The 27666-nt window shown below is 48.8% G+C and overlaps 1 protein-coding gene across 1 annotated transcript in view; it reads left to right on the top strand.

Annotated features, from left to right (window-relative positions):
• The first annotated feature begins 2083 nt into the window (after positions 1-2083).
• CD6 (CD6 molecule) overlaps positions 2084-27666 on the top strand; it is a 41726-nt gene continuing 16143 nt past the window's right edge. The window contains exon 1 of the mRNA XM_007174456.2: positions 2084-2206. Within this exon, the coding sequence (XP_007174518.1) occupies positions 2146-2206 (61 nt within the window). The 5' untranslated portion in view covers positions 2084-2145. The remainder of the gene's footprint in view (positions 2207-27666) is intronic.

Below are 27666 nucleotides of genomic sequence, written 5' to 3'. Positions count from 1 at the left end.
TTCTTTAAATTCTCCCGTTGTTTTTGTTTTTTGTTTGTTTGTTTGTTGTGTTGTTGCCACACACGTGCTGTGAATTCCACCTCCAGGCCCATTTGGGGTCAGGCTGGTGGTTAGGAGAATTCAGGGGTGACGTTCCTTTTTCTTTCACTCAGTGTCAAGGCTGAGCTTAGCAAGTTCTGCATCAGCTCCCTTCTAGAGGTTTTCCTCTCCTAGGTCATCCACTGTGGGTGTTGTTGTTGTTCATCATTTTGCTTTAAGTGGGAGCTACTGATTCTGTTTTTCACTTTGCTCAAGCTCTAGGTTTTGACCCATTAAACCGAAGTTCTTGGCCACCTGGGATCAGCAGGTACCACACAGCAACCTCTGCTTCTGCCCTCAGTGATCTCTTCGGATGTTTGCTTTTTGTTGTTTCTGGCCTCTGATAATTATCCTTAATTTCTTGCCACCTCTGCTAGGCATTTCTAAAGATGCTTTAAAACATTTTTATCCAGCTCTTTTTTTTTTTCTTTCTTTCTTTTTTTTTTTTTTTTTAGTGGTTTGTTTCAGGAGAACTTTCCAGCACTTGCTATCTCCTGTATTGCCAGAAACGGAAGTCTAGCCGTCTTTCCTGCGCAATCAAACATGTGTCTCTCTAGATGCTGCTTATCAGCAGGAGACCACCCACTGTGTCCATCCTACCCTGGCCTGCGGTTGGTCACCTGTGTTTGTGAACTACCTGCTCTTTGAGGGCGGGGCTGTGGTTTCCTCTCTTCCTCCTGAAGAGGTCTCTCCAAGGGTCGGTTGAATGGAGTTGAGAATGGAAGCGGGAGGTATCCATCTGCTGCCTGTGCTACCAGAACCTTCCACAAGAGGGCAGCCTCAGCTGGTGCCAGAACTCCATCCACCCCGCAGGGAGGGGCAGGGGGGGCCCAGTTCCCTGTGGCTCCAAAACCTGTAACTTCAGATACCCCCTCTCCATTCCACAGGGCGGGGAGATGAAGACAAGCAAGGATGAGGGAAGGGTCAAGCCAGGCCGGGTGAATCTGAGATGGGGTCATGATGGGGAAGGGTCAGGACAGAACCAGCCTCCTCTGGACTCAACTTCTTCAAGGGTTCTGTTTGGACGACCAAATTAAGTGATCTGTTCCTTCGTTCACTCAACAGCATTTGTTCGGCATCAACTGTAGACCCCACAGGGAGCGCAGTGGTGAATTAAACACTCTTGGTCCCTGCCTCTTTCCCAGTGTCCACTGCAGCCCAACTGGACAGCCCAGCGTTTCCCCAACAGCCCTGGGCGGCCTGCCTCTGCCCCTGCAAAGCCCCCGCCCCTTTGCTCCTGCTGCTACTTCTGGCCCAGCAGCGTCTGCCCGTCACCACCTGTTGAAATCCTGCTTATCCTCCTGAGCCCGGCTCCCGTGCCTGCTTCCACAGAGCAATGAACCCCCAACCCAGGACCCAGCGGAGCGGGGACTGGAGCCTTCTGCGCCATCGCCGGGGATGCTTCCAGCCTGCAGAGGAGGTGGGGAAAAGCATCTCTCAGACCCTTCCTGATGTACCATTCTCTGAGGGGAGGTGAAGGTGCTCCCTCTTGAAAGTGCAAGGCCACGCCCTCCTTCTTCCCAGCCATCTTTGCACCTGAGAACAAGGTAAAGCTTGGAATTCAATCCCATGAGAGCCAGATCCCACGGACTAGGACAGAAATGGGTCACTCATTCACTCTTCTAATATGTACTGATGGAGCGTTCTACTTACTATGTACCAGGTCTCCAGAAATGAGGCATGCCCCCTCTGCTTCCCTCTTCCGTAGGAGACCCTTGAGGCCCCTGTGTGTGTCTGTGTGTGTGTGTGTGTGTGTCTCACTCTGCGACTCTTGGGGTTCAGCCAGGCTTGGGGGGCTCACAGTCGAGGCAGCTCTGGGCTCTCCTCGCCTATATTACCAGCCTTGCTTCCTGGAGACCGAAACCACAAGTAGAGCACAGAGGCGTGAGAGACACTCACAGGCTGGGTTTGGCCGCATGCGTGCAAAGGGGTGCTGTCTCCTGCAGAGAGAGATACACAAACGGGAGCAGCTAAGGGCAGAGCAGCTGCGAGGGGCACTCGGTAGCCTGCCCACCTTCTGGCCCTAGGATGGTGCTTCCCACTGGCGGGCATGCATAGCGGTCGGAGATGACACCAGACGTAATGCTCTTCTTCGTGGTGGCTGGATTGCTGACGGCAGCTCTCTCAGGTAGCCCTCTCCCCACCTCCTGCAGCTCCTGCAGGAGAGCCTGGGAACTGCCCTCCTGGCCCCTTTTCTGCTTGTTTTCTCACGCTCACCTGTCTGGAGCCTTTTAGCCAAGACTATACTCTGGTACCAGGATGGTCCCAGCTGGGTCAATAGCATTAGGGGCGCAGAGAGGGTACAGGGACCTCCGTGAGAGGCTGAGGCTGTGCCTGGGCAGTGCTAAGAGGACCCCTGAGGGTCAGATAATGCGGGTAGCATGTGGGGTGTCTCACCAACGGGCTCCCAGGCTCGGAGGAGGGAGACATCTCCCACCCACAAGCTCAGGAACCCCTGCATCCCTATTTCTTGCCAACTCTCAGGAAGGAACCGTTTGCCTTCCAGAGAACTAGGACCACTGATGATCGTATTTTCAACCCCAAAGCTGAGGGCCTGGGTTCACCAAGCTTGTACCGCTCGCAGCAGAGCCGTCCTGAAACAGAATTCGGGAAGCTAAGCAGAGCTGGGGACAGCTGGCCGCTGGTTGCTCCCCTGGGGGTAGTTTAGGGCACAAATGAACAGAAAAGCTCTCGAGGCTCACATCCTCCCTGATCCTGAGCTCCACCTGGGTGCCAAAACACCCTCGCAACCTGGGCCAGGCATCAGGTGGCAGGAAGTTTCGGGCGCTGGGCTGTGCTCATCGGATGCTTGTTGGCCCCTGTGGGGTGCAGGGTCCAAGGTGGCAGGAGCTGGGCAGGAGACCCTGCTGCTCTGGGCCCTCACACTGGGGGATAAGGAGATGGGTATGGAAACAGAATACTGGGCCTGGGAGTCTGGGTCCACCTGGCAGTAGAGATGCTAAGTGCTTTCAGCATGGTGTTAGGGAGACCCAGGAAGGCCCATCAGGAAGGCTGGAGCATTCGGGGAGCCATGGGGGGCTCTTCTCCCTGCCTCTGTCTATCTAGAGGCACGTGCTCCCAGCCTCCTGACCTCACAGTGGTTCAAGGAAAGCCGTTTAGCTCTGGGATCAGGAATAGGTGATCCTTCGGCCCCATCTGGGCCCAGGAAGAGAGGCTTTGCCTGTCTCACTCTGCCAGGAGCCCCTGGAGCTCGGCCACTTTCTGCCCCTGAGCTGAACAGACAGATGGTCCGAGAGTGGGGCCCTTGCTCTGCATCTCCATCCTCTGTTCTCCACGAGCCGCTGGCCTCGGCTCAGAATTAAGGTCTGGGTCTGAAAGGTCTGCGGACCGGGCCCTGGGCCCCGGGATCTGGCCTTGAACAGTGCCTGAAGGGAGGTGGGAACCTGGGCTGGGCAGAGCCCAGGAAGGTGAAGCGGAGGGTCCCTTGGGGCCCAGTTCCTTACACATCACCTTGTCTCTGCCCGGCCCACTCCACTCTCAGGATAGTTATTTACTTCGTGTTTTCCAAACTGTACTTATAGTCAGTTGACTCACTTGTTACTAATACAAGTTCAGTTTTGAAAGGAAACTTTACGTGACAATTACAAATGGAAAACTGACATCATTTGCCACAAACAAGAGGTAAAGTTAAGCATAAAAATAAATGGCGGTGAAAACCAATTCCTCTGATGTGTTAGTAAAAAGTTAAAAGAACGTTAACGGCCCTTAAGCCTGAAGCCTTTGCCAGCCCTCTTTGTTAAAGGGAAGACGAGGGCGTGATAAAGACATCCTGCCTCCAAATTGTTATTTTCTTCTTGACTTTTCAGGGGGTCTGAAAGCCCTTTGGGCGGGAATAGTTTCCTCGCTATGCGATTTAATGGCATTAAGTGCCGCTCCCTTCAACCCTGCTAAGGGTGCACAGTGGTATAGGTCCTAGTGCTTGCTGGGAAATATGGCCTGGCAGGAGGGGCACTCTGGGCAGAAGGGAACTTGAGAAAAGAAAAGGAAAGAAAGAAAAACAACGGGGAAGAGGGAGGAAGGAAAGGGAGCTGGGAGAATGAGGTCCATAAGGGAGTTCCAGGGTATCACCCCGAGGGCTGCATGTGGCCTGGGCAGGTCACCAGGCTGTGCCCTCAGACCACAGGCACGTGGAGTCTGGCCCTCCTGGGTCCTGGTGGAGCCGGCCTCCCCTTTCCTACTTCCCTTTGCAGTCCCACCTCCAGGCTCCATCCTGGGCCTCACACAGCTGTTTCTCTGGCCAGGCTGGCCTGGATTCTGGGCCGGCCTCTCGGCAGGCCTTGGTTTGTGCTGATGAATGACCAGGGCAGGGACCAGGGCCTAGAGAGCCATGCTTCCCAATTCTCTGCTGGTGCTCCCTGGAGGCCTGGGTCCAGGACCTGTTTGTCCACTTATCCTCCAGCTTTGCCTCAGTTTCCAGATCAGCCAAATGGGGATGGAGAGGTGGAGAGAATGAACTAGAAGCCCCTGACCGGGGAGGTTGAGGGGGAAAGGGAGTCAGGAGACCAGCCGATTGCTGCCACCCTGCCTTTAATTTACCTTGTGACGGTGCTTCTCGGCTCTGGACCTCAGTTTGGGTGGAATGGGGCTCTTTGGGCAGATGATCCTTAAGAGCTTGGTCAGATCTGACACTCTGCATCAGATGCAGGAACAAAAAACCCGGCCATTCCCACCGGGACCGAGCCGAGGTCGGTGACTCGAATTCCATCCGGACCGTGGTTGGCAAGGTCCTCAAGGGCTGCTGTTGTGCACTTGAAAAGGCTATTTGTGGTTTTACTTTAAAAAAATAGTTTCTTAAATTAACACATTTTAAAAAATGTATTTTTCCTTACCTTGTAAATTCAATACACAGATCTCTTTTTTTTTTTTTCAAGTCCAGTAGTTTTTAACAATGGCTCTCAAGGGGTCTTTGCTTAATATTTCAGCAAGTCAGGTTGAACAGAGTAAGTCTCCTTAATAATAAATACCACTGACAAATGTAGCTGACTGAATTCCCTTAGATCTGTGATGTCTAATCTAGCTGCTATTAGAATGTTCCATTTGGAATGCGGTTGTCTGAACAGAGATGTGTTAGGAATACAAAATACACAGCAGAGCTTAAAGATGTGTTCGAAAAAAGAATTGTAAAATATCTCGTTAATAACTTTTATATGATTACATTGAAATGATAATATTTTGGATATGTTGGGTTAAATAAGTTTTACTGTTATAATTAAGTTTACCTATTCATTTTTCCTTCTTAAAAATGTGACTCCTAGAAAATTTAAAATGACATTATGGGGCTCACCTTACATTTATACTGGCTAGCACCACCTTAGATACTCTACACTACATTTATAAATTTAATGAATTTGATTTTCTTATAAATGCTTCAAATACCTCTAAGAAATACAACCTTCCCAATGATTTAAAAGAATGCTTATAGATCTAAAAAACTAACTTATTAAGAAAGTGAATATTAAGTTCTCTTAAGTAGTCTAATCAAGTTTACAGATTTCAACTGAAGTCAGTTACTCAGTCACAAACATGAGTAACTCTACAGCCAAAAGTTCTTAAACATTAAAATACAGGATTTTATACACCAACGTACAGAACTTGACCCAACTTAAACTTAACAGAAAGGTACAGATACTACAGGTTTTTGTTTATTTCACACCTCTATTTTTTAAATTCTAATCTTCCTGGGCTTAAAAATCACTTACCAAGGAGAAAAGAATCGTACTATTGCATGTAACTTGGCTTATCCCGAGCAGGTTGGAGTTTCCATCTCAGTGGACTGAGATGAGGACAGCTTTTTTGTCGTTTTGCCAAAATATAAGATATGATTCTCTTGTGCTGCTGTTGGATAGCCCATGGCCTCTGATTGGGCTGGTTGCTCGACCCACGATCCAGGTTTCAAAAACCTAATTCTCTCTGTCTCCCCCCAGCCCAGGGAGTTTGACCACTTGATTGGATTAAATTAAACAAATGTTTACTATTCTTTTTTTTCCCCCATGTTCTTCCTGCCTGGCAAGACTCCAACTCATAGATCTATAAATAACGTATGACAGACATCTGCATATTTCTCCTAGCTTAGTCTGGCTCTCTGGTCATATGACTGGTGGGGAGAGTTAGCATGGCCGTGACCATGGTGGTAATGTGGGACAAGGCAGCTCCTAGGGCGTTGGGTCTGGCATATTTAGCCAAACATAGATGATTCCAGAGAGATCTAGAATGAGTGAGAAACGCTGCCCACAGCTTCCTTCATTCAGTTCGCATTTATTGAGGCCTGCTCCGAGCCAGCCTCACTTCTTACAGGAATGCTCGAAAATTAAATTGGGCCCCCAGCTGTCGGATTCTGAGGCTGAAGCATCAGCTGTCCCCCTGGGACAGGGAGGAGTAAGCAGGTGACTCCAGCTGAGGCTTTGGGACAGGGCCCTGGAGGAAAAGACCCCCCCAGGCATGGGGCCCACCCTCCCCCTGCCTGGACCACAACTAAATCCCATGCCAGGTGCTCAGCCCTGCACTGAACAGACGCTGGTGGGGCTGGAATGCCCGGGTTGCTTGCCTGCCCCAGTCTCAGTGTCCTCCAGACCACCCATCCCACCCTCAGCCCTGGCCTCCCATCGGCCAGGTCAGGGCGAGGGGCGTCAGAGCAGCATTTCCTGGGGGCCCTCATTCCTTCCCTTCCCGGTGACTACTAAAGCTGCCATCCTTCCTGACAATTTGCTTAATACCCTTAATGGATGTTTTAAAGTATAAAGACGTTTATTTTTGGAAAAAACTTTATATTGCTGCCTTCAAGATAAAGCCATTGTACATCACCTAATGGTAACAATGGTGAAAATAAACATCGTGGAAACAATGTCATTCATTTCTGGCCAGACATGGGGTATTTAATATCCTGTCAGTGACCACCTAAATGTGAGCTTCTAAATGTTACACTGCCAGGACAAAGATCTCTCATATGTAAATGCAGGATTTAGCGGTTAACATGATGCCATTTGCACAATAAACTCATTTACCCACGTGACAACCCCATGGTGTTAGGTGAGGAAACCGGGGTTTAGCAAGGCTGAGGCCTGTCCAAAGCCTGGAGCTAAGATGTGCGAACGCTTGAGCTGAGGTGTCCTGACGGGAGAAAGTGGCCCTGCCTGTCTCCTGGCTGGCTGCCCCCGGGGTTCCCTCTGAGGATGAGGCATCTCCCCAAGGTGTTGCACCCTCCCGGGTTTGCAGCCGCAACGTTGCATCCAGGGACAGCCCCGAGGGGCCTCTGGGGTCCTCGGACCCCAGGATCGGATGGGAGCAAAAGGGCTGCCTCTTTCAGCAAAGCCCAGCCTTCCTGGGTTTGCTATACACTTACCCTGCCCACCCAGGCCGGGAATGAACGAAGTGAAGCTGAAGAGACCCCGTGAGCCAAAGGAAAGCTTGCCTGGCAGGGGACTCCATCTACCCACAATTTATTTAACACCTGCTATGTGCCAGGCCCTGGGCTGGCACTGAGATATGAAGGTTTGACCTTGAACATGTTAAATGTTGAGGAAGGTGGCAAAACATACAAGGGTCGTTCTGGGATAGACGTGACAACAGATGTAATCCGATGACAGCCATATCCACCATCCATTGCAGGGGACTTACATTCTCCAAGCACCGGCCATGCTTGTCCTGTCCTACACTGACACTGGGGCACTCGTCCCCATTTTATAGGTGGGGAAATGGAGGCTCAGAAAGTTCTGTATTTTGCCCCAGGCTGGTGGCTGATGCTGAGATTAAATCCATGTCTGTAGATCTCCCAAACCCATGTTCTCCATCACTGGGCTGTGCTATTTCTGGGAGCCAGGAGTCAGAACAGGGAGAGCTTGAGCTTCCCGGAGAGGGGGACATCACTGTCCCAGAGGGGCTGGACACGGGGGACAAGAAGGCTTTTGCATACAAAAGAAAGATGACAAAAACATCCTAGGCACGAAGGCATTTTTTTCAATGTGTGCATGCAAAGGCTGGTGAGATAGTCGCGTTGTGCCACTATCAGCTTCCTGGTTTTGGTAATTTACTGTAGTTACAGAATAGGTCACCGTCAGGGAAAGCTGCAAGATGAGTGCATGGGACTTCTCTGTGCTATTTTGGCAACTTCTTGTGAGTCTGTCATTTCAAAATAAAAAGTTAAAGGGGAAAAAAGAGGCATTTCAGGCAAAAGGGCCCATTTGAGCAGAATCTGGAGAGCATGGTCTAAGGCCTATAGGGTAGGTAGGGCCCCAATTCCCAGAGGAGCTGGGCTCCAGGCTCTTTTTCTGCTGACTCATCCAGACTGCTGTGTCATGAGGATGCAGTGAGCATGCCAGGCACAGAGACCGGCACAGAGAAGGCCCACACAAACCATACATTTACATTTACATTCATCAGGCCAACAGGTGTAAATTCACATACCTGTCTTCTCCTCATCACAGCCCTGTGAAGTATGAGTTATTGCTCCCATTTTACTGATTAAGCAACTGAGGCTCAGAGAGGTGAAGTGACTTTTCCTGGATGGCACAGTTAATAGACTATTAAAAGATAAACTGAGGCATATTAAAATTTTTAAACTGAGCAAAAATCGATTCGAATCGGCAGCGTACGATCTAGCAGATAGAAAGGACAGGTATAAAAGGGGACTTTTATAGGCAGAAGGGAGTAGGAACAAGAAAGTTATACTAGGCAAAAAAGCAGATTGGTTATTGCAAAGTTACTTTTTTTTGTCGTTTATCGTTATTTTAATTTTATTTTTTAAAATTGAAGTATAGTTGATTTACAATCTTGTATTAGTTTCAGGTGTACAGCAGAGTGATTTAGTTATACATACATATATATCTATTTTTTTTCAGATTCTTTTCCCTTATAGGTTATTACAAAATATTGAGTATAGTTCCCTGTGCTGTCCTTGTTGCTTATCTCAAAGTTACTTTCTTTTAGGGGATGGCGGGGTCTAGCAGGCAGATGACCTAACTAGTGCTGGTCAGGTGATTCCTGATTGACTGGTTTAAGATTCCATTTCTGGGAGAGCTGAAATCATAATTAAGTCTCAGCTTGGTGATGTGGGGCTTTAACATAAACAACTCCACTTGGGGCCTGTTGTCTTGTTTTTTTCTTTTTTTTTTTTTTTTGTAGCTACTTTATTTATTTATTTATTTTTGCCTGTGTTGGGTCTTCGGTTCGTGCGAGGGCTTTCTCTAGTTGCGGCAAGCGGGGGCCACTCTTCATCGCGGTGCGGGGACCGCTCTTCATCGCGGTGCGCGGGCCTTTCACTATCGCGGCCCCTCCCGTTGTGGGGCACAGGCTCCAGACGCGCAGGCTCAATAGTTGTGGCTCACGGGCCCATCTGCTCCCTGGCATGTGGGATCCTCCCAGACCAGGGCTCGAACCCGTGTCCCCTGCATTAGCAGGCAGATTCTCAACCACTGCGCCACCAGGGAAGCCCTCTTTTTTTTAAAAAAATTTTTTTTAATAGTAATCTTTTATTTATTTATTTATTTATTTATTTTTATTCATTTTTGGCTGTGTTGGGTCTTCGTTTCTGTGCGAGGGCTTTCTCTAGTTGTGGCAAGCGGGGGCCACTCTTCATTGCAGTGCGCGGGCCTCTCACTATTGTGGCCTCTCTCGTTGCGGAGCACAGGCTCCAGACGTGCAGGCTCAGTAGCTGTGGCTCACGGGCCCAGTTGCTCCGCGGCATGTGGGTTCTTCCCAGACCAGGGCTCGAACCCGTCTCCCCTGCATTAGCAGGCAGATTCTCAACCACTGCGCCACCAGGGAAGCCCTGTTGTCTTGTTTTTAACAAGACTCACAGCTAACTAATAGGCGCCAGATCTTTAACTTGACTTTATAACTCCAAATCCACGATGTTTCCCAGCCCTGGAAGATGGGCAGGGTTTGGGACTCCAGCCACCTCAAGATTTTTATAGGAGAGGTCCCCCATTCTCTGGGGAGTTTTCACCACAGCTACCAACAGCTGGGCTGTCATGGAACTTGGGTGAAAAAACCCTTGAAGGAACTTGTGTGTCAGAAGCCACTTCCTGGCCAAGCTTCTACTCAGCCTCAGTTTCCCCAGCCATAAAGTGGGGTCAGTGGCAACCTCCAGAGCCCAGGGCTGGGATGAGGCTCTATGAGACAATGGCTGTGAAGTCCCTGGGGAAACACAGGGCTTCTTGGGCGCCAAAGAGCCCCATGGCCACAGCTACTGTTGGGGCCTGGGGCCAGGGCAGGAGCTCGTGGAGAGAGCGGAGGGAAGCCCGGGTTTCCGCCCACCATTTTGTAGGCTCCTGTGGCCCAGCTGCCTCTGCCTGAAAGTGGCAGCTGAGACAGCCTCCAAGAGGCTGGGCAGGGAGGCAGGGCTGAGGGGCTGAGGAGGAGGCCGCGGAGCCCTTGGGAGATGCTGGATTAGGGTACCATAATGGGAAAGTGACCCCCTTCCTTTCCCCTGCAAGGGGGTTGCCCCCGGATCTCCACTGAGTGTTAGGAGATGGCAGGGCACATTAGAAGTTCCAGCCTGTAAGTTTCCAGGACACCCCCGACCACTCCATCATGACCCGGAGCTGGGCTGGGCTTTCCGGGCAGGGCCAGCATAGCCCAGGGAGTCTGCACCCGGGGCTGGAGGCCAGGGCTGTGCGGGGACACAGGCTGTGTGACTGAGGGGGCTCCTCAGAGCTGAGAGTTTCTCAAGGCGTCCTGGCGATCCCATCTGTGTGCCCCACTTCCAGTTTGGAAGTCACCTACTGAGCCCTGAGCCAGGGAGAACACAGAGGTGAAATCACTGTGTCGTCAGCCGTGTGCGAAGCCAAGCGTGGCTCTGTCCATCTTGCAGAAGCACAAAGTGATGCTTGGAAAGCTGGAGCCATACAGCGAGTTGCCGACAGAACTGGGACCAGAGTCACTTTCTGGGCACCGACCAACCCATCCCCGCCAGCTGCCTCTTCCTAAATGGGGCTTGGGGAAAGATTTTCTCTACACTTCAATAAAATTTTTGCTAGGATGTTCATCTCTTCCAGAAGGGGTGCCTGGGAGCTGGTCCGGGGCGGGGGCAGAGGTGGAGAAGCATGTCCCAGACAGGGAGGATGTCTACTCGCCATTCTGCTCAGCGAGACCACCTTCCTCTCTTTCCTTCAGCTAAACTAAGTAAACACACTTGCCAAATGAATCAAGCTCCTTGGAGAGATGTGCTGCACTCTCCAGATGGGGTTCTAGAAATACCGCAGCAGTATCTGAGCTGAAAGACTCCATCCCCAGAGGGCTGCTAGTCATTGACATCTACCCATTTGTCAGAGGAAGAAACTGAGGTGCAAAATGGGGAGTGAGGCACCCAAGGTCAGGAGCAGGGGTGAGAAGGGTCTGCAGGCTTTGCCCGGGGCCCCTTCCCCACATTACCCAGAGGGTGTGGCACTGGCCTGTGCTCACAGATGCGTTCTCAGCTCCCCCCCACCTCGATGTGGAGACGGCAGGGGAGGGCTGTGGTCCGACGTGGGTCTGAGGTGAACACAGCTGACCCTGGGCTCTGAGATGTCAGCTTTGTGAGGCGAGGAGCTGGTTTCCTGCAGCCACTTTGCCTCCACCATCTCAACGGCTCCCCGACTGTTTAGTTTTATAAAAAAAAAAAAATTTATTTCAGCACAATTTTAGATTTACTGAGAAGTTGCAAAAATATACAAAGATTTTCCATATGCGCGTTACTCAGATTCCAGACTAGTAATATTTTTATCATTTTCTCTATTTTTCTATTACATTTTTCTTGAACCATTTGGAGTAGGTTGTAGACCTAACTTCCCTTTCTCCTAAATACTTCAACATGTCTTAAAAAAAAAAAAAAAAAAGGTCATTCGCTTATGTAACCACCGTCCACATATCAAAATCAGGTGATTAACATTGCTACAAAAATAATCTGTAGAACTTTTTCAGATTTTGCCAATTGCTCCAAAACAATTTGCCTTAGAGGCAAAAGAAAATTCCATTGAATGTGTTGCATTTCATTCTCCTTATTTTCCTTTAATCTAGAACAATTGCTCAGATCTTTTTCTTTCAAGATATTGATCATTTTGAAGAGTACAGGCCAGTTATTCTGTAAAACGTTCCTCAGCGGGGCTTGTCTGATGATTCCTCGTGATTAGTTGTGTCTTTTCTGGCAGGAGTTTCAGAGAAGTGAAGGTGTGTCCTTCTCAGACATGGTATCAGCTTGTCCCATTACCCATGGTCTAACTCTGGTTGCTTGGCTAAGGTGATGTCTGCTAGGTAAAGTCACTCTTCTCCTTTGTAATAAATATGTCTCTTGTGGGCAGATTCTTTGAGAATACGTAAATTTTTTGGTTCCCTTCAAACCTTTACCCACTCGTAATATTATGGCTGATTCTGGCCTGAATCAGTTATTATCATGATAGTTTCTTTTTTCGTTTGTTTGTTTTGTTTTTTTGTTGTTGTTTATTTATTTATTTTTGGCTGTGTTGGGTCTTCGTTTCTGTGCGAGGGCTTTCTCTAGTTGCGGCGAGCAGGGGCCACTCTTCATCGCGGTGCGCGGGCCTCTCACTGTCGTGGCCTCTCTTGTTGCGGAGCACAGGCTCCAGACGCGCAGGCTCAGTAGCTGTGGCTCACGGGCCTAGTTGCTCCGCGGCATGTGGGATCTTCCCAGACCAGGACTCAAACCCGTGTCCCCTGCATTGGCAGGCAGACTCCTAATCACTGTGCCGCCAGGGAAGCCCATCATGATAGTTTCTTGATGGTGATGTTGTAACGCCATCATTCTTTTACAGATACAGTGGCCGACTCAGCTTTCTCTGCTGGCTCAGTGAGTGGGAACCAGCTGGCTCAGTGTCTTGAAGGCTGGTGCTGATGGGGCCAAGTGTGAGCTCTCAGGCTGAGCCTCCGACGGCCGCCATCTTGCCTTGCCTCCTCCTCCCTGGAGGGGCTCCTCCCTGCTCCCCGGCCCGTCCTCCCTCCACCTTCACAGCTTCCTGCCATTCATTTGTGGAGCTCCTATTACGTGTTGGGCACTGTTTTTAGCCACTGAGGATGTGAGACGAAGTCCCAGACTTCAAGGAGCTCATATTCTAGCGGAGAAAACAGACAAATGAATAAACGTTCAAAAAATAGTATCGTTTCAAAGCAGAAATAGAGACACAGACGTAGAAAACAAATGTATGGATACCAAGGGGGAAAGCGGGGGGGAATGGGAGGAATTGGGAGATTGGGATTGACACCTATACACTATTGACACTATGTATAAAACAGATAACTAATGAGAACCTACTGTATAGCACAGGGAACTCTACTTACCGCACTCTGGTGACCTAAATGGGAAGGAAATCCAAAAAAGAGGGGAAATATGTATATGCATAGCTCATTCATTTTGCCATACAGTAGGAACTAACACAACATTGTAAAGCAACTATACTCCAATAAAAATTAATTTTAAAAAATGACTACCAAAAAAAAATAGTATCATTTCAGAGAGGAATATGTAAAACAAAGGAAATAGAGCAAAGGAAGGAAGACAGAGAGATTGGAATGGGGATCCAGGTAAGGCCTCTGACGACATGTGAGCAGAGATCTGATTGATGGGATGAGCTGGGCGTGCCAAGATCAGGGAGCAGGACATTCCAGGCAGAGGGCACGGCAGGTGCAAAGGCCCTGAAACAGGAGTGAGGTTCACATGCCGGAGGAGATTACAGAGGGAAGGGGAGAGTGGAGGAGATGGAGATGGAGAGGTTGACACATGTCAGGGAAAACGGATCACGTACGGGCTTGGAATTAATCCAAAGGAAATGGGAAATCATCAGAGAGTTTTAAGTATAAAGGGATGTGATTTGATTTGCCCTTATGTGTATACAATTATTTAACAAATATTTTTTATAATCAACTTCGTATGTAAGCCTAAGTAAGTTTATTTAAACCTAGATATCTTCTAGGTTTCATATATCTCAGACCAATGTTGCTTCAATAAATTGAATATATTTGTATAAACAGAAGGACACTCAGAACAACTGTGTGCTTCACTAGCCTGCCAGCCAAACCCAAGTCAGCTCTCCCTTTGTCAAAGACTTGTAATCCCCAGGACTGAAGAATTGGAAAAGGAGTCATCTGCTTACTGTGTGATTCAATACTATTTAATCTTGGATCTTAAATTGGTCTGGTGTGGGATATACTGCGTTAACTGGTGGAAGGACCAGTTGGGGGGAGGCAGTGGGGGCAGCGGGGGCTGTGTTGTGAGGGAGGGAAGCAAAGGCTTCTTGGCAACCTCACATCAGGGGCTGTCGGAGGAGGGCAAAAGAGACAAGGACTCGCCCAAGGTCATAACAATGGCTGGTCTCAATTCTACCATCTCTCCTTGTCACTCCCACCTGGTTCCAGCTGAGAATTCAGACACGATGTAAACATTAGTCTCCTTATTGTAAAAATGTTATAACAGCCACATTAAAAGAGATCTCACCCAGCACGCACTCACAGTGAGGACTTTCGTTCCTGAGGGAGGGAGTGTGTAAGTCTCTGTAGCGTCGTGGGCGTTTAGTTGCATCAGCATGGAGGTGGGTGTGCTGAAGGGCGCTGTGTTGGTTGTGATGAATATTTGTCAGAACGGCTGTGAGAACGTGGATTCTGGGGTCTCGGAGACCAGCATGGGGTCCCAGGCCGCACCACCTTCTCTGTGACTTTGGGCAAGTTTCCAAACCTCTCTGAGGGGAAATGGGTATGACCGGAATGTCAGCTCCCCAATTCTCGCTCTCTAGATAGACTCTAAAGCCCTCCCTGAAGATCTTTAGAGACCATTTTTCATCACCTGCATCTGTGGGAGCTGGCTCAGTTCCGGCCACGTCCATGTAGCCATGAAACTCAGTCCCACAAAGCACTTGTGGATTTTTTGACTCTGGCGATCTGGAAGTGAAGGAGAGCACATCCATCCGTCCTGCGGGTTCCCCTCCTCTTCTCTCCCAAGACTCCCTAGAAGCAGCTGTGGGCTCTTGCCAGCTCTTGCCTCCTAGAGGTGACCTTTGTTGCAGGTAGGCGTGCGACTTAGTTTCCTAGGGCTGCAAAGTACTACAAATGGGTGCATGAACAACAGAAATGTATTGTCTCACAATTCTGGAGGCTGAAAATTCAAGATCAAGGTGTCAGCAGGGTGGGTTCCTTCTGAGGCTGTGAGGGAGAATCTGTTCCACGCCTCTCTCCTAGCTTCTGGTGGTTTGCTGACAATCTTTGGCATTTCTTGGCTTCTAGAAACAAAGCCCCATCTCTGCCCTCCCATGTGCACATGTCTGCCTCCAAATTTCCCCTTTTTATGAGGACAGCAGTCGTACTGGATTAGGGCCCACCCTAGTGACCTTATTTTAACTCTGTGAAGACCCAATCTCCAAACAAGGTTGCATTCTGAGGTACTGGGAGGTATGGACTCCAACATATCTGTTTTGCTGGGACACAATTCAGCCCATAGCAGTGCGTGCATGCGTGCGTGCGTGTGTGCGCGTGCGTGCGCACGTGACTCAGGAGTGGAATTTCTGGGTCATGACTATGGAAATGCTTTCTAGAGTGGTTGTGACAGCTTTGCTCCACCGCCCCCCCCCCCCGCCAGCAATGTACAGAGTCCCTACTGATCCCCATCCTCACCAACACTCCACATTACCACCCTTCTTAATTGTCGACAATCTAGTGCCTGTGAAACAGTCTCTCCCTGTGGCCTGACGTTGCTTTCCTCTGCGGCTGTGTGGCTGGGTGTTTTTCGTATGTTCAAGGGTCCTGTGTGTTTCTTCTTCTGTGAAGGGCCTCCTCCTGCCTTTTGCCCATTATTCTATTGCTTGCCTTTTCCTCATTGGTTAATGGAAGAAGATTCTTTTCGGAGGAGGGTTTCCACTGGGGAAGGTGAGGAAAGACGAAGATAAAGGGGGAAGTTAGGTCGTCATTTCTGGCCTTAAATTTCAAGAACTCATCCACACAGCTGCTCCTTCAAGGGAAAGACAGGAAACCGTTTCAGGCCCTGAGTCTGTTTCTGGAATCTCTGGGGCCAGGTTCAAATCAGAATCTAGAATGTTAGGATTTTAGAGAGGTGACAAGTTTATGTTATGTAATGTCTCAGCAGGGGCCTGAGCAGCCCCTGTAACCAAACACCTTAACATTTCTGCAACAAAATATATGATTTTTCACACCACGTAGAATAAATAAAGACCATGGACAAGCCGGCATCATTTCAGGTCAGGAAGGCCACCCACAGAGTTATGAAAAACCCAGGGATATCTGGGGCTTCAGAATTGCATTAAAGATTGTGCAAGCGTGTTGCCAAATAGCTATTGAGAGTCAGGCCCCATGACGATCATTTTCTCTTTTAATCTCCCAGTAGCCCCAGGAGGTGGCTATGAACATCACTGCTTACGTGGACAAAGGTCACTGATGATACTAGAGTTTAGGAAAAAGAGTGCATATATGTATATGTAAAACTGATTCACTTTGCTGTACACCTGAAACTAACACAACATTGTAAATCAAATATATGCCAATAAAAAGTTTTTAAAAAAGAAAAGAAATCCAGATCCTGGTATTAAGAGGAAGAGATGGGATTCAAACTCACATCTGTCTGACTCCAAAGCCCACCTGCTTCCAACTCTGCCGAGCTGCCCCCAACCCTATGGAGGTGGCTTCTTGACTTCTCTGCTCCCCGGGACTCTGGAGTTTAGAAGCAGAGTCACCAGCCAGGGGAGTGGATTGGGAGGGCGGGATGCGGCGGGGAGTGAGTAGGTGGGAGGTCTGTTGGCTGAGCCAGACCCTCACCCCAAAGCAGTGGGTCCTGGTTGCCAGAGCTAGAATGCCCACCTCAAACCTCTGCAAAGCTTCCCAAGGGTCCATCATACTTTGGCATTGACCAAACATTCAGCTGGCTCTCTCCTTGCCCCAGTTTGAAGGCCTCTTTAGACACCAGAGGGGGAGACGCTGACCAGAGATCTTACCTGTTGCTGGGGTTCAGGGACTGAGAAAGCAACGATGTCTTCCCAGCATTTAAGTCAGAGCTCGAGCACCTTTGCAAGGAAGGATAGGGAAGCCCTGTGGTGTCAGGCCACTGGTGGGGAGAAAGGGTGGCATGGAGAGTGGTAGGTCACTGCCCCACATGATCTCTCCTCTGAGCCCGCTCGCCCCCTGGAAAGGTAGAAGTTAGATCTCCCAGGTTTTTTGGCAAAGGCTTGGGTATTTCCTGCTCTCCATCATGTTCTCATCCTTGAGAACTCCTACTCATCCTCTAAAGCCCCTCCCAATTGTCAGAATGATTCCCTCTCACCTCTACCCTTCCCAGAGCACTTTATTCTGACCCCTGGGATAGCACTTCTACCTGATCATAATCAACTCTGAGTATATCTTCGTCCTCTACCATGGCTTGGGGCCTGGCACAGAGCCTGGCCAAGAATGAGGAACAAATGAATGAAGGAAGGAAGGCAGGAATGACACCTCCCTGACTAAGGGCTAAGATAGGCAGAAATGTGAAAGATTTTGAGCCACTTCAGAAATGCCCTAGACGTGACTTATGGAGGGGAGTGTGGGGTGACCATAACGCCAGAGAGCTAAGAAGTGGGCTTGAATTTAGAGAGACTGGAAGTTGAATTCTGGTTCCACATCTTAGTAACTGTGGCCTTGGGCAAGTCGCTCAAGTTTCTTACCTGGAAAACTGAGACTTCAGTGGGCCCAATGGAGAGTCATAGGAGAGTGTGTGCTGTATGTAAAGCAGGGACACACAGCTGCTACCTCCTCCCAGGGAACCCAAATTTACTTCCTGAACTTGAACTCATGGGCCTGGTTGGCCTTGTGGCCGTTGGCTGCTGCCGGCCTTCAGCTGCTAATGACACAAGGTGGCCGTGGAGATTCAGGCTGAACATCCCCCGTGCCTCCCCAGCTTCCCCTTTGAACCTGGATTTGGGCCTGGATTTGTTTAGAGAGAGGAGGTGGGTGGTGAGAGGGGAGGGGCCCCTTGGAGCTAATGGGCACAACTGCTGAGCCAGGGTTGGTCCCTACACACTAGGAGACATTCTGGTCCCAGCCTGAAGTCCCACCTGCTTGGGAAGGGCTGTGTTTCCTTCCTAGGAGGAATGATGATGACTTCCAACAGCTGCTAGATGCCTGACGTTAAGGGGGCCCTTCTCTTAAGGGGGCTTTCGGCCACCTCAGGAAGTTGTCAGTATCACCCCTGAGAGCTGGGGGGATTTTCACCCCTTGCCCACACTCAAGCTTCATTCACCCAGAAACTGCTGCTCCAGCAGCTCTCGGAGACTTCGAACCAGAGTCACTCCTGAGAGCCGGTGGGTGGGGACGGGCCCCCTGGAAAATCCTGCGTGGCCCAGCAGAATTTCAGCTTCCACTGAAACCCAGAAACCCAGCCCTGCCCTTCGCACAGAGGCCAAACTCTGGGGGATTTTATTCTTGAATTTCACATACTTGAGTTTCTAGTTTAACACAGCAGGCCCTGTCCTGCCTCCAGGCCTTTGCATGTGCTGTACCCCCTACCCAAAATGCCCCTCTGCCTTCTCTCACTTGTGGAAGCTGCCTGACACAGTGGAAAGAGTGTATCTGGGGAACATGCTTGGATTTGAATTCTGGCTCTTTCACCACCAAGCTCTGTGACCTTGGAGTAGTAACAATTTCTCTGAGCCTCTTGGTCAGTTAAATGGGTTTCATAATAGCACTTCCTCACAGGGTCATCATGATGCTTCTGAATGAAGTTTATAAAGCTCTCTGTTCAATAAATATGGATCTGCTCCCTCTGCCCCAATGAAATGTTCCTTGACCCCAAGCCCTGGCCCAAAGTTCCCCTCTCTTGCAGTAACTTCCGGAACAGGTGTAATCAAGGCAGCCCAGGAAACCCCTTGTCTGGATTCAAATCCTGCTTTGCCTTTATTTATTTATTTATTGGCTGTATCCGGTCATCGTTGCGGCACGTGGGATCTTTCGTTGCAGCACGTGGGATCTTCCGTTGCGGCGTGTGGGCTTCTCTCTAGTTGTGGCGCAAGGGCTTCTCTCTAGTTGTGGCGAGTGGGCTCCAGAGCACGTGGGCTCTGTAGTTGTGGCACTCGGGGTCTCTAGTTGTGACGCACAAGCTTCGTTGCCCCGTGGCATATGAGATCTTAGTTCTCCGACCAGGGATCAATCCTGCGTCCCCTGCGTTGCAAGACGGATTCTCTACCACTGAACCACCAGGGAAGTTCCCCTGTTTTGCCTCTTATGAGCCTTGTTGTTCTGGAAAGTTCCTCCACACCTCTTGGACCCTAAATTTCCCCATTTGTAAAGTGGGGATAATAATACCTTCCTCTGAGCATCATGATGGAGATGAAAGAATTTAAAACTATTAAAAACCCATGTAAGCACACAAGACTCATTGGCAGGGGGCATTGATATGATTCAAGCAATTTACAAAGGCTTTTTCACATATGTTGTCATATAAAAAAACTGTTGTTTTCATTTTCAACACTAAAATTATATATAATGTAAATAGTAGAGAATTTAGCAACTACAGGAAAACAAAGAAAAGAAATTTACCTGTAATGGTAACTGTTGTTACCACCCTGTTATAGAATCTTCCAGACATTTTGTTAGAGAGAAATATTGAAAAACACACAGAAGTACAGAGAGTGTTTCAACAACTCCTAGGCATCCCCACCACCCAGATTTAAGAAATGTTTACATTTTCGCATATTTGCTCAGATCTATTTTAATAAGGAAGAAAACCATACAGGTGCTGCTGAAATATTTCCTTATCCCTCCCTCCCCAGAGCACTCACACTCCAAAGTGTGGTGTGTGTACCCTTCTTTTCCATGTTTTTATACTTTTATTACATAAAAATGTATCAATACCCAACAGATAGTACATGTGCTATATTTTCTATAAATGGTATCATATTGGATGTATTGTTCTGCAGCTTACTTTTCTTGCTCAATATATGTTTCAAAGATCTATCCAAGTGGATAGATATAGATCTAGTTCATTCTTTTAACAAAGTAATTCAGTCTATAAATATAACATAGTATCATTAATTATTTCCTACTGATGAACTGTTAGATTACTTCCAATTTTCTTTGATTACATACAGTGCTGCAGTGACAATCCCTGTATATGTCTGCATGTGTACTTGCCAGCAAATATTTTTCTAAGCTATATATAGAAAAGTAGTGTTCTGGAGTCAAGATATCATCCTCCTCAACTTTATGAGGTCTCTTTGGCCATTTTTCTATGAATATGATCATCCTGTGTATCTTGTTTATAATCTTTTACTGCCTATTCCTCATATGCACACACATCTATCACATATATACATTTGCGCTTGTTGATTCTGCAGGATCTTCTTCGCTACTTACTGGGGTCAGGTATTGGATTTTTGTGTGATCTTGTTTCAGTCCTGTGAGGTTTTTTTATTTTTATTTATTTATTTTTTATTTTCCTGTGAGGTTTTTAAAGGACTTGTGAACTCTTAGTCACTTTTTTTTTTTAATTAATTAATTAATTTATTTATTTTTGGCTGTGTTGGGTCTTCGTTTCTGTGCAAGGGCTTTCTCTAGTTGTGGCAAGCGGGGGCCACTCTTCATCGCGGTGCGCGGGCCTCTCACTATCGCGGCCCCTCTTGTTGCGGGGGCACAGGCTCCAGACGCGCAGGCTCAGTAGTTGTGGCTCACGGGCCCAGTTGCTCCGCGGCATGTGGGATCTTCCCAGACCAGGGCTCGAACCCGTGTCCCCTGCATTGGCAGGCAGATTCTCAACCACTGCGCCACCAGGGAAGCCCCTTTTTTTTTTTTTAATTAATTAATTTATTTATTCATTACTTTTGACTGTGTTGGGTCTTCGTTTCTGTGCGAGGGCTTTTCTCTAGTTGCGGCAAGTGGGGGCCACTCTTCATTGCGGTGCGCGGGCCTCTCACTATCGTGGCCTCTCTTGTTGCGGAGCACAGGCTCCAGACGCGCAGGCTTAGTAATTGTGGCTCACGGGCTTAGTTGCTCCGTGGCATGTGGGATCTTCCCAGACCAGGACTCAAACCCCTGTCCCCTGCATTGGCAGGTGGATTCTTAACCACTGCGCCACCGGGGAAGTCCCTCCTGTGAGGTTTTTATACCTGTGAGGTGAGGGAGGCAAGTGGAGCATATGAAGAGATTTGCCCAAGGTTTCCATAGTAAGGAAGAAGCTGGTTTTCAAACCCAGGCTTGTTCAGTTCCAATCCCATGCTCTTTCTGCTACCCAAGACCTGGAAGACGGTTCTACGCAATCCAGATGCTAGGGCCCCATCCAAGACCTACTGAATCGGAATTCTAGAAGAGGAACCTGGACGTCCACTTCCTGCACGCAATGGTCTGAATCCTTACGGGGGGATCAAGAAGATGGGGCTTGTAAAAGGCCAGTGTCTCTGGCCTGCTGGGCTCACTTGGAGCAACTCAATCATGAGTTGCTCATGAATCTCTATGCTTGGTGGTATCCTGTCTTACCATCTGGTAGCTGCAAAGAGGGTAGAGTCTGGCATGGGAACCTGAGCAAGCCTTGGGGCCAGGTCCACAGGAGCCTTTGCTTTTAGAGGAACTCCTGTTACCATGGCAACTGCAGTCCACATCTCATCTCTAGGAACGCTGGATGCCATGTTTGTAGAGCCAAGGAAGGGAATAGCAAGTTGTGAGTGTGAGGCAGCTCTGCTAAGCTTCCTAAGAAAGACGGGGAGGCAAGAGGAAAGAAGGCAGCTTTGGGGGAACTGGAATTGTCCCTTTACAGAGAAAACTGAGACACCCTCAGAGCCATCGTTATGCCTGGGATGAATGAATAGATACATAGTCAATGGCCAGCTGCCCTCCCATGTCCATTCGGGACTGAACAGGAGAAAGCGGGGTGGGGGGACATAATGGCAGTGGCCATGTACCACGTCCTAAGCATGTTACATATGTTATCCATGCACCCCCTCAAAGCGATCCAATGTGGCTTATGTATTATGCCCAGTGCCAGGTTAAAACTGAAGTCTAGCAGGGCTCAGTGACTTTCCCAAGGTCACACAGCTAGTGATCGACAGAGATGGGTTAGGATCACTATTCTGTCTGTCCCCAAAGTCTCCGTTCTAAATCATGAAAATAGAATTTCCTGTTTGTTTCCAGTTTGGCTATCACAGATAAGTTTACTATGAACATGTACCTAAAATTCTTTATACGAACATATGGTTTCATGTTCTAAATGAATGACTGTACCCATTTGTATTCCCATCAACAGTATGGGAGCAGTCCAGTCCCCCTGTATTCCTCACCAGTACTTGGTTGGTATGATCAGTACTTTGAGTATTACCTGTTTTTTTTTTTTTTAATTTTATTCATTTATTTATTTATTTATGGCTGTGTTGGGTCTTCGTTTCTGTGCGAGGGCTTTCTCTAGTTGTGGCAAGCGGGGGCCACTCTTCATCGCGGTGCGCGGGCCTCTCACTATCACGGCCTCTCTTGTTGCGGAGCACAGGCTCCAGACGCGCAGGCTCAGTAGTTGTGGCTCACGGGCCCAGTTGCCCCGCAGCATGTGGGATCTTCCCAGATCAGGGCTCGAACCCGTGTCCCCTGCATTGGCAGGCGGATTCTCAACCACTGCGCCACCAGGGAAGCCCCTACCTGTTTTAAAAGTGTGGAGATGAGGGCTTCCCTGGTGGCGCAGTGGTTGAGAATCTGCCTGCCAATGCAGGTGACACGGGTTCGAGCCCTGGTCTGGGAGGATCCCACATGCCGCGGAGCGATTAGGCCCGTGAGCCACAATTGCTGAGCCTGCGCGTCTGGAGCCTGTGCCTCGCAACAAGAGAGGCCGTGATAGTGAGAGGCCCGCGCACCGCGATAAAGAGTGGCCCCCGCTTGCCGCAACTGGAGAAAGCCCTCGCACAGAAACGAAGACCAAACACAGCCATAAATAAATAAATAATTAAAAAAAAAAAAAAGTGTGGAGATGTATCTCACTATGGTTTGATTGCATTTCCCTAATGATTCATGATGTTGAACATTTTTGTGCTCACTTGCCAAGTGTATGTCTTCTTTGATTAAATGTCTGTTCTTTTATTAGTAACTGAGAAGACAATAAAAAAAACTTGAAAATAAAAAAAAACTTCCCAAGAGTGACAAGTGTGAAGCTGATGCATTGGTGCTGGGAAGGCTGTGGACCCTCCTACTCCCGCGGTCATCCCATGTACGCTTACTTCCCTAATACCTGCTCCAGGCCCCAGCACGTGGTACAAGTTCAGCAAGTGTTAATGGAATTGAATGCAGAACAGCAATAGACTCTTTTCTCAGCTTTCAGGAAAACGTCGCTCACACGCCCTCACTTTCCTGAGCAGGAGAGTAAGACAGGGAGTTCCAGAAACAGATCATACCCCAAAGCCGGTGGTGTACCTTGATTTGATCTTTGAGTTTCCTCTCACTGCAGATTATGAAATGCTGTCTTTTACCTCCCCTGGGTTTGGTGATGGGAAGGAGGGGAATTCAATCTGGCACGTAGGGAGGAGGTCATGCAGGTGAACATCTTCTGTTATATAATATGGTGACAAATACAAGCTAAAAGTCTGGATTTCTCTGACCTGCGTGACTGAGGACCTTTGGGGCTGGGACTCTTGAAGCCTTTGTCATCACTTTTCTCTGTCAATCACGTGCTGCTTTAGCTTGGGCTGCTATAGCAAAATACCATAGACTAGGTGGTTTAAATGTTTGTGGCTTAAACAACGAACATTTGTTTCTCACGTTTCTGGAGGCTAAGAAGTCCAAGATCAAGGTGCCAACAGCTTCTGTGTCTGGTAAGGGTCCTCTTCCTGGTCTGCAGACAGCCGCCTTCTTGCTGTATCCTCACACGGTAGAGAGATCTTATGTCTCTTGCTTTTTTTTTTTTTTCCATCATGAGGGCTCCACCCTCATAACCTCATCTATCCCAAATTATCTCTCAAAGCCCCCACTTCCTAACACCATCACAGTGGGGATTAGGGCTTTGAATATGAATTTATTTATATAAATATGAATTTTTAGGAAGACATACACATTCAGTCCATAGCCTGTGCATTGAGTTTTCCTTGTGTCCCTAAGCCCTTCCTAGGTATGATGAGAGAGAATGAAAACAAACAAACAAAAATCCTGTAAAATAAGTTAAATAAGCCTAAGACACCAAGTTGCTGACTTTCTCTTGGGTTCCCAGGGAGGAGAAGTCAGCCCAACCTTCCTGGGTTTCGAAAGTCCCCAGTGGGTACAGCCTGGTCTAGTCACGTAGCCATCGATGCCGGTCACCTCTGGAAGCGAGGACCACACTGTCCAACCGAGCCCCCAGGACAGCCTCAGTCTCTGCGACAAAATAAACTCAACCTAACCTCTCCAAGTCCCTTCAAAGGCAGGACACAGCTATTCCCTCTGAATCAAGTCATAAGTTATTTGTGAGAGCCAGTGCTATGCTTCTTTCCAATTTTAATGGAATTATAGACTGTTTGTCTTTTCTTTCCAGTTATTTTAACAATTGCTCTCCATCGAGTTTGGGACTGCTTGTACACACTGCTATATTTAAAATAGATAACCAACAAGGACCTACTGTATAGCACAGGGAACTCTGCTCAATACTCTGTAATAACCTAAACGGGAAAAGAATTTGAAAAGGAATAGATATATGTATACGTATAACTGAATCACTTGGCTGTACACCTGAAACTAACACAACATTGTTAATCAACTATATTCCAATATAAAATAAAAATTTAAAAAAAAAGCATTTCAGAGGTTTACTGTTCCACTAAAGATCACTAGCTCTTAGTAAATGAAACTAGTATTACACTTAAAAAAAAAATTGCTCTCCATCAACAACCTCAAGAGTCTTTCAAAGAAAAACATTCACTGTAGTCTCAGCACCCTCCCACTCGGGGCTCCTCCCCCTAAACTCCCTGGGGCTATTAGTCCTTGACTCTTCCAAGTAACCCATTTCTCCTCTGGCCTCAGAACTGAAACAAGGGGGCTCAGGGAGTGCCGGAGCCAGCCTGTGTGGGAGAGTTGGTGGGGAAGGGGTGGAGCAGCTCCTGGCTGGGCTGCCAGACCTCATCTTGTCCTTGTTGTGGGGATAGCGGGCAGAATGCCATCTCAGGGGCTCCTGACCTAGGGAAGGACGGCTTCCTCACGGCTGCACATCTTTAGAGTCAGGGCCCTTTTGGGAATTGGTCCCTGGGGCTTGACTGAGTGCTGAGTTGCATCACCCTTGGAGATGGGCTATCTAAGTTCAGGGCTGGCTGAGTGTGGTAGAGCTGGAAGGAGTTTGGAAGACCACCCGGGTTGTCAGAGCTCCCTGCCCCTCGCCTTTGGCATGGTCAGTCACTGAACCAGAAACCAGGATGTTGGATTCCAACCCAGTGGAGTAGAGTGGTTAAGAGTGTGGGTTCTTGAACCATGCAGCCTGGGTTTGGATCCTAGCTTTGCCATTTTCTTGCTGTGTCATCTTGAGCAAATTACTACTAAACTTTTTTGCACCTTGGTTTCCCCACTTTGTGGACTTGCTGTGAGAATTAAACTGGTTAATTCATCTAAAGTATTTTAAAAAGGCCTGGTATGTGAACGTACTGAATACATGTCAGCTATATAGCTGAGCTGTGCCAGGAAGTTGTGGTGGGTACTTGGCATGTCTTGGGTTGTCCCCTTTCTCCATCAGAGCAATGGGAAGAATCACAAAGTCCTTCCTTTATCTCTCTACATTTTGGACTCAAGATGCCTGAGATGGGTAACGGCTCCCATCGGTGTGGGATGGAAATAGGACACTAGTTACCCATCTGGTTGTCTCCCAAATGTCCATCTGCAAACTGGGAATGGCAGTCCAGTGCCCACCCAGTGAGTCTCAGGACTAGGGGCCAGTGGATGTTTCTGGACAGCTGCCCTCTTTGAATATCTGGGCCCCAAGCTAGAGCCTGGGAGGCAGGTCCTCCTGGATTCAACTAGCCTTCATCATCCTTGCTCAGGACATGAAAGGCTGGTCTGCATGAGCACAATTTGTGGTGGTCTCCCGGCCAACAGTCCCATGCCACTCCCAAAACTTGTGGGCACTGCAGTCCCTGGGGCCTGGTCCCAATCCTGGAGGGGGGCACACCCCACCCCTGCCCCGGCAGTGCCCTGGAGCAGCAGCTGGGCCAACTTGGGAGGCCACTGCACTGGGAGTCTGTGGGCCTTGGGGTACACATGGGACGCTTAGAATTCAGTGGGACTGACAGCCACAAAACTGCTCATAAATAACATACGTAATCATCACCTGTGGCTGGGGTCACAGAGGAAAAGCCCAGGGTACGATAAGAAGCTAGAACGAGGCATTGAACTTGGGTCCCTCTGGGTCCTGGAAGGCCTTCAGAAGCTTAAAGCCAAGGCTGGGGCGGGAGCCCTGGGGAGAGAGAACTGTGTATCCTGCTTCCATCACCGAACCTTGCAACATGGTCTTCCCCTCACATCCTTAAAAACTCTTGGTAAATTTTTTTTTTTTTTTTTTTTTGTGAGTGTGAGTCAGTTTGTGTTTTATTTATTTATTTATTTTTATTTATGGCTGTGTTGGGTCTTCGTTTCTGTGCGAGGGCTTTCTCTAGTTGCGGCAAGTGGGGGCCACTCTTCATCGCAGTGCGCGGGCCTCTCACTATCGCGGCCTCTCCTTTTGCGGAGCACAGGCTCCAGACGTGCAGGCTCAGTAATTGTGGCTCACGGGCCTAGTCGCTCCGCGGCATGTGGGATCTTCCCAGATCAGGGCTCGAACCCGTGTCCCCTGCATTGGCAGGCAGACTCTCAACCACTGCGCCACCAGGGAAGCCCAAATTTTTTTTTTTTTTTGCAAAAGTTTTAACATGCTTTGTTTTCCTAACCAATCCTTCGATCCCTTTTAGACAATTCAGTTGTCTCCCTGTCTCCAGTTTTGTTTTTGTTTTTTAACGACTGGAAGCCACGTGGCCGCAGGCTTTTTGTCTAACAAGGCAGCCGCTCAGGGCGCCCCGGCTGCACCATCTCTCTTAATCCTCACGGCAAGCCCGCAACGTGGGTGCTTGCTGCTCCCGTTTTACAGGAGGGCCACCGAGGCTCAGAGAGGTCAATGATTTGCCTGAGTCACACAGTTAGAAAGGGGCTCCGCTAACAAAAAGAATCGAGAACTTTCCAATTCCGACGCGTGGACGCTAACCACTGTGTAGTGTGGTATTCTGGATTGTTTCTTTAGGATAGGTTCCCAGAAGTGGAATTACCGGATCAAAAGGGGCTGGTTTGTACTTTTTTGTTTTTGACACACGTGCTCACAAACACTTTTGCACTGATACTAAGGAGAGAAAGATGAGCTTCTGGCCGATGCTGCCTGCCACGCTTCCCACACTGGTTCTTTTGGTGGGTTCCTCCCCCCACGGTTCTGTAGCCCTGCTCCACCGTGCCTTCCCCTCTATACAGCATCTCTGCATCCACCGTCCACTGGGTGAGCATCTACTATGCGCCTACGTGTTCCTCGACACACCTGGTGGAGCCAGGGCCGAGGGTGCCCTCAGTGGCAGCTGATGTCTATCTCACCCCCATATGGGTGTGTGGCCAGGCCGGCATCCCACAGCCCCTACAGGGACCTGAAACTCTCCCTGCCAGCCTTGCTCTGACACTGGGCCG

Source organism: Balaenoptera acutorostrata, chromosome 9, assembly GCF_949987535.1.
Source record: "Balaenoptera acutorostrata chromosome 9, mBalAcu1.1, whole genome shotgun sequence".
NCBI classification, from domain to species: Eukaryota; Metazoa; Chordata; class Mammalia; order Artiodactyla; family Balaenopteridae; genus Balaenoptera; species Balaenoptera acutorostrata.
Note: the sequence above shows the minus strand (reverse complement) of the source record. Positions and strands in the feature narration are given on the sequence as shown.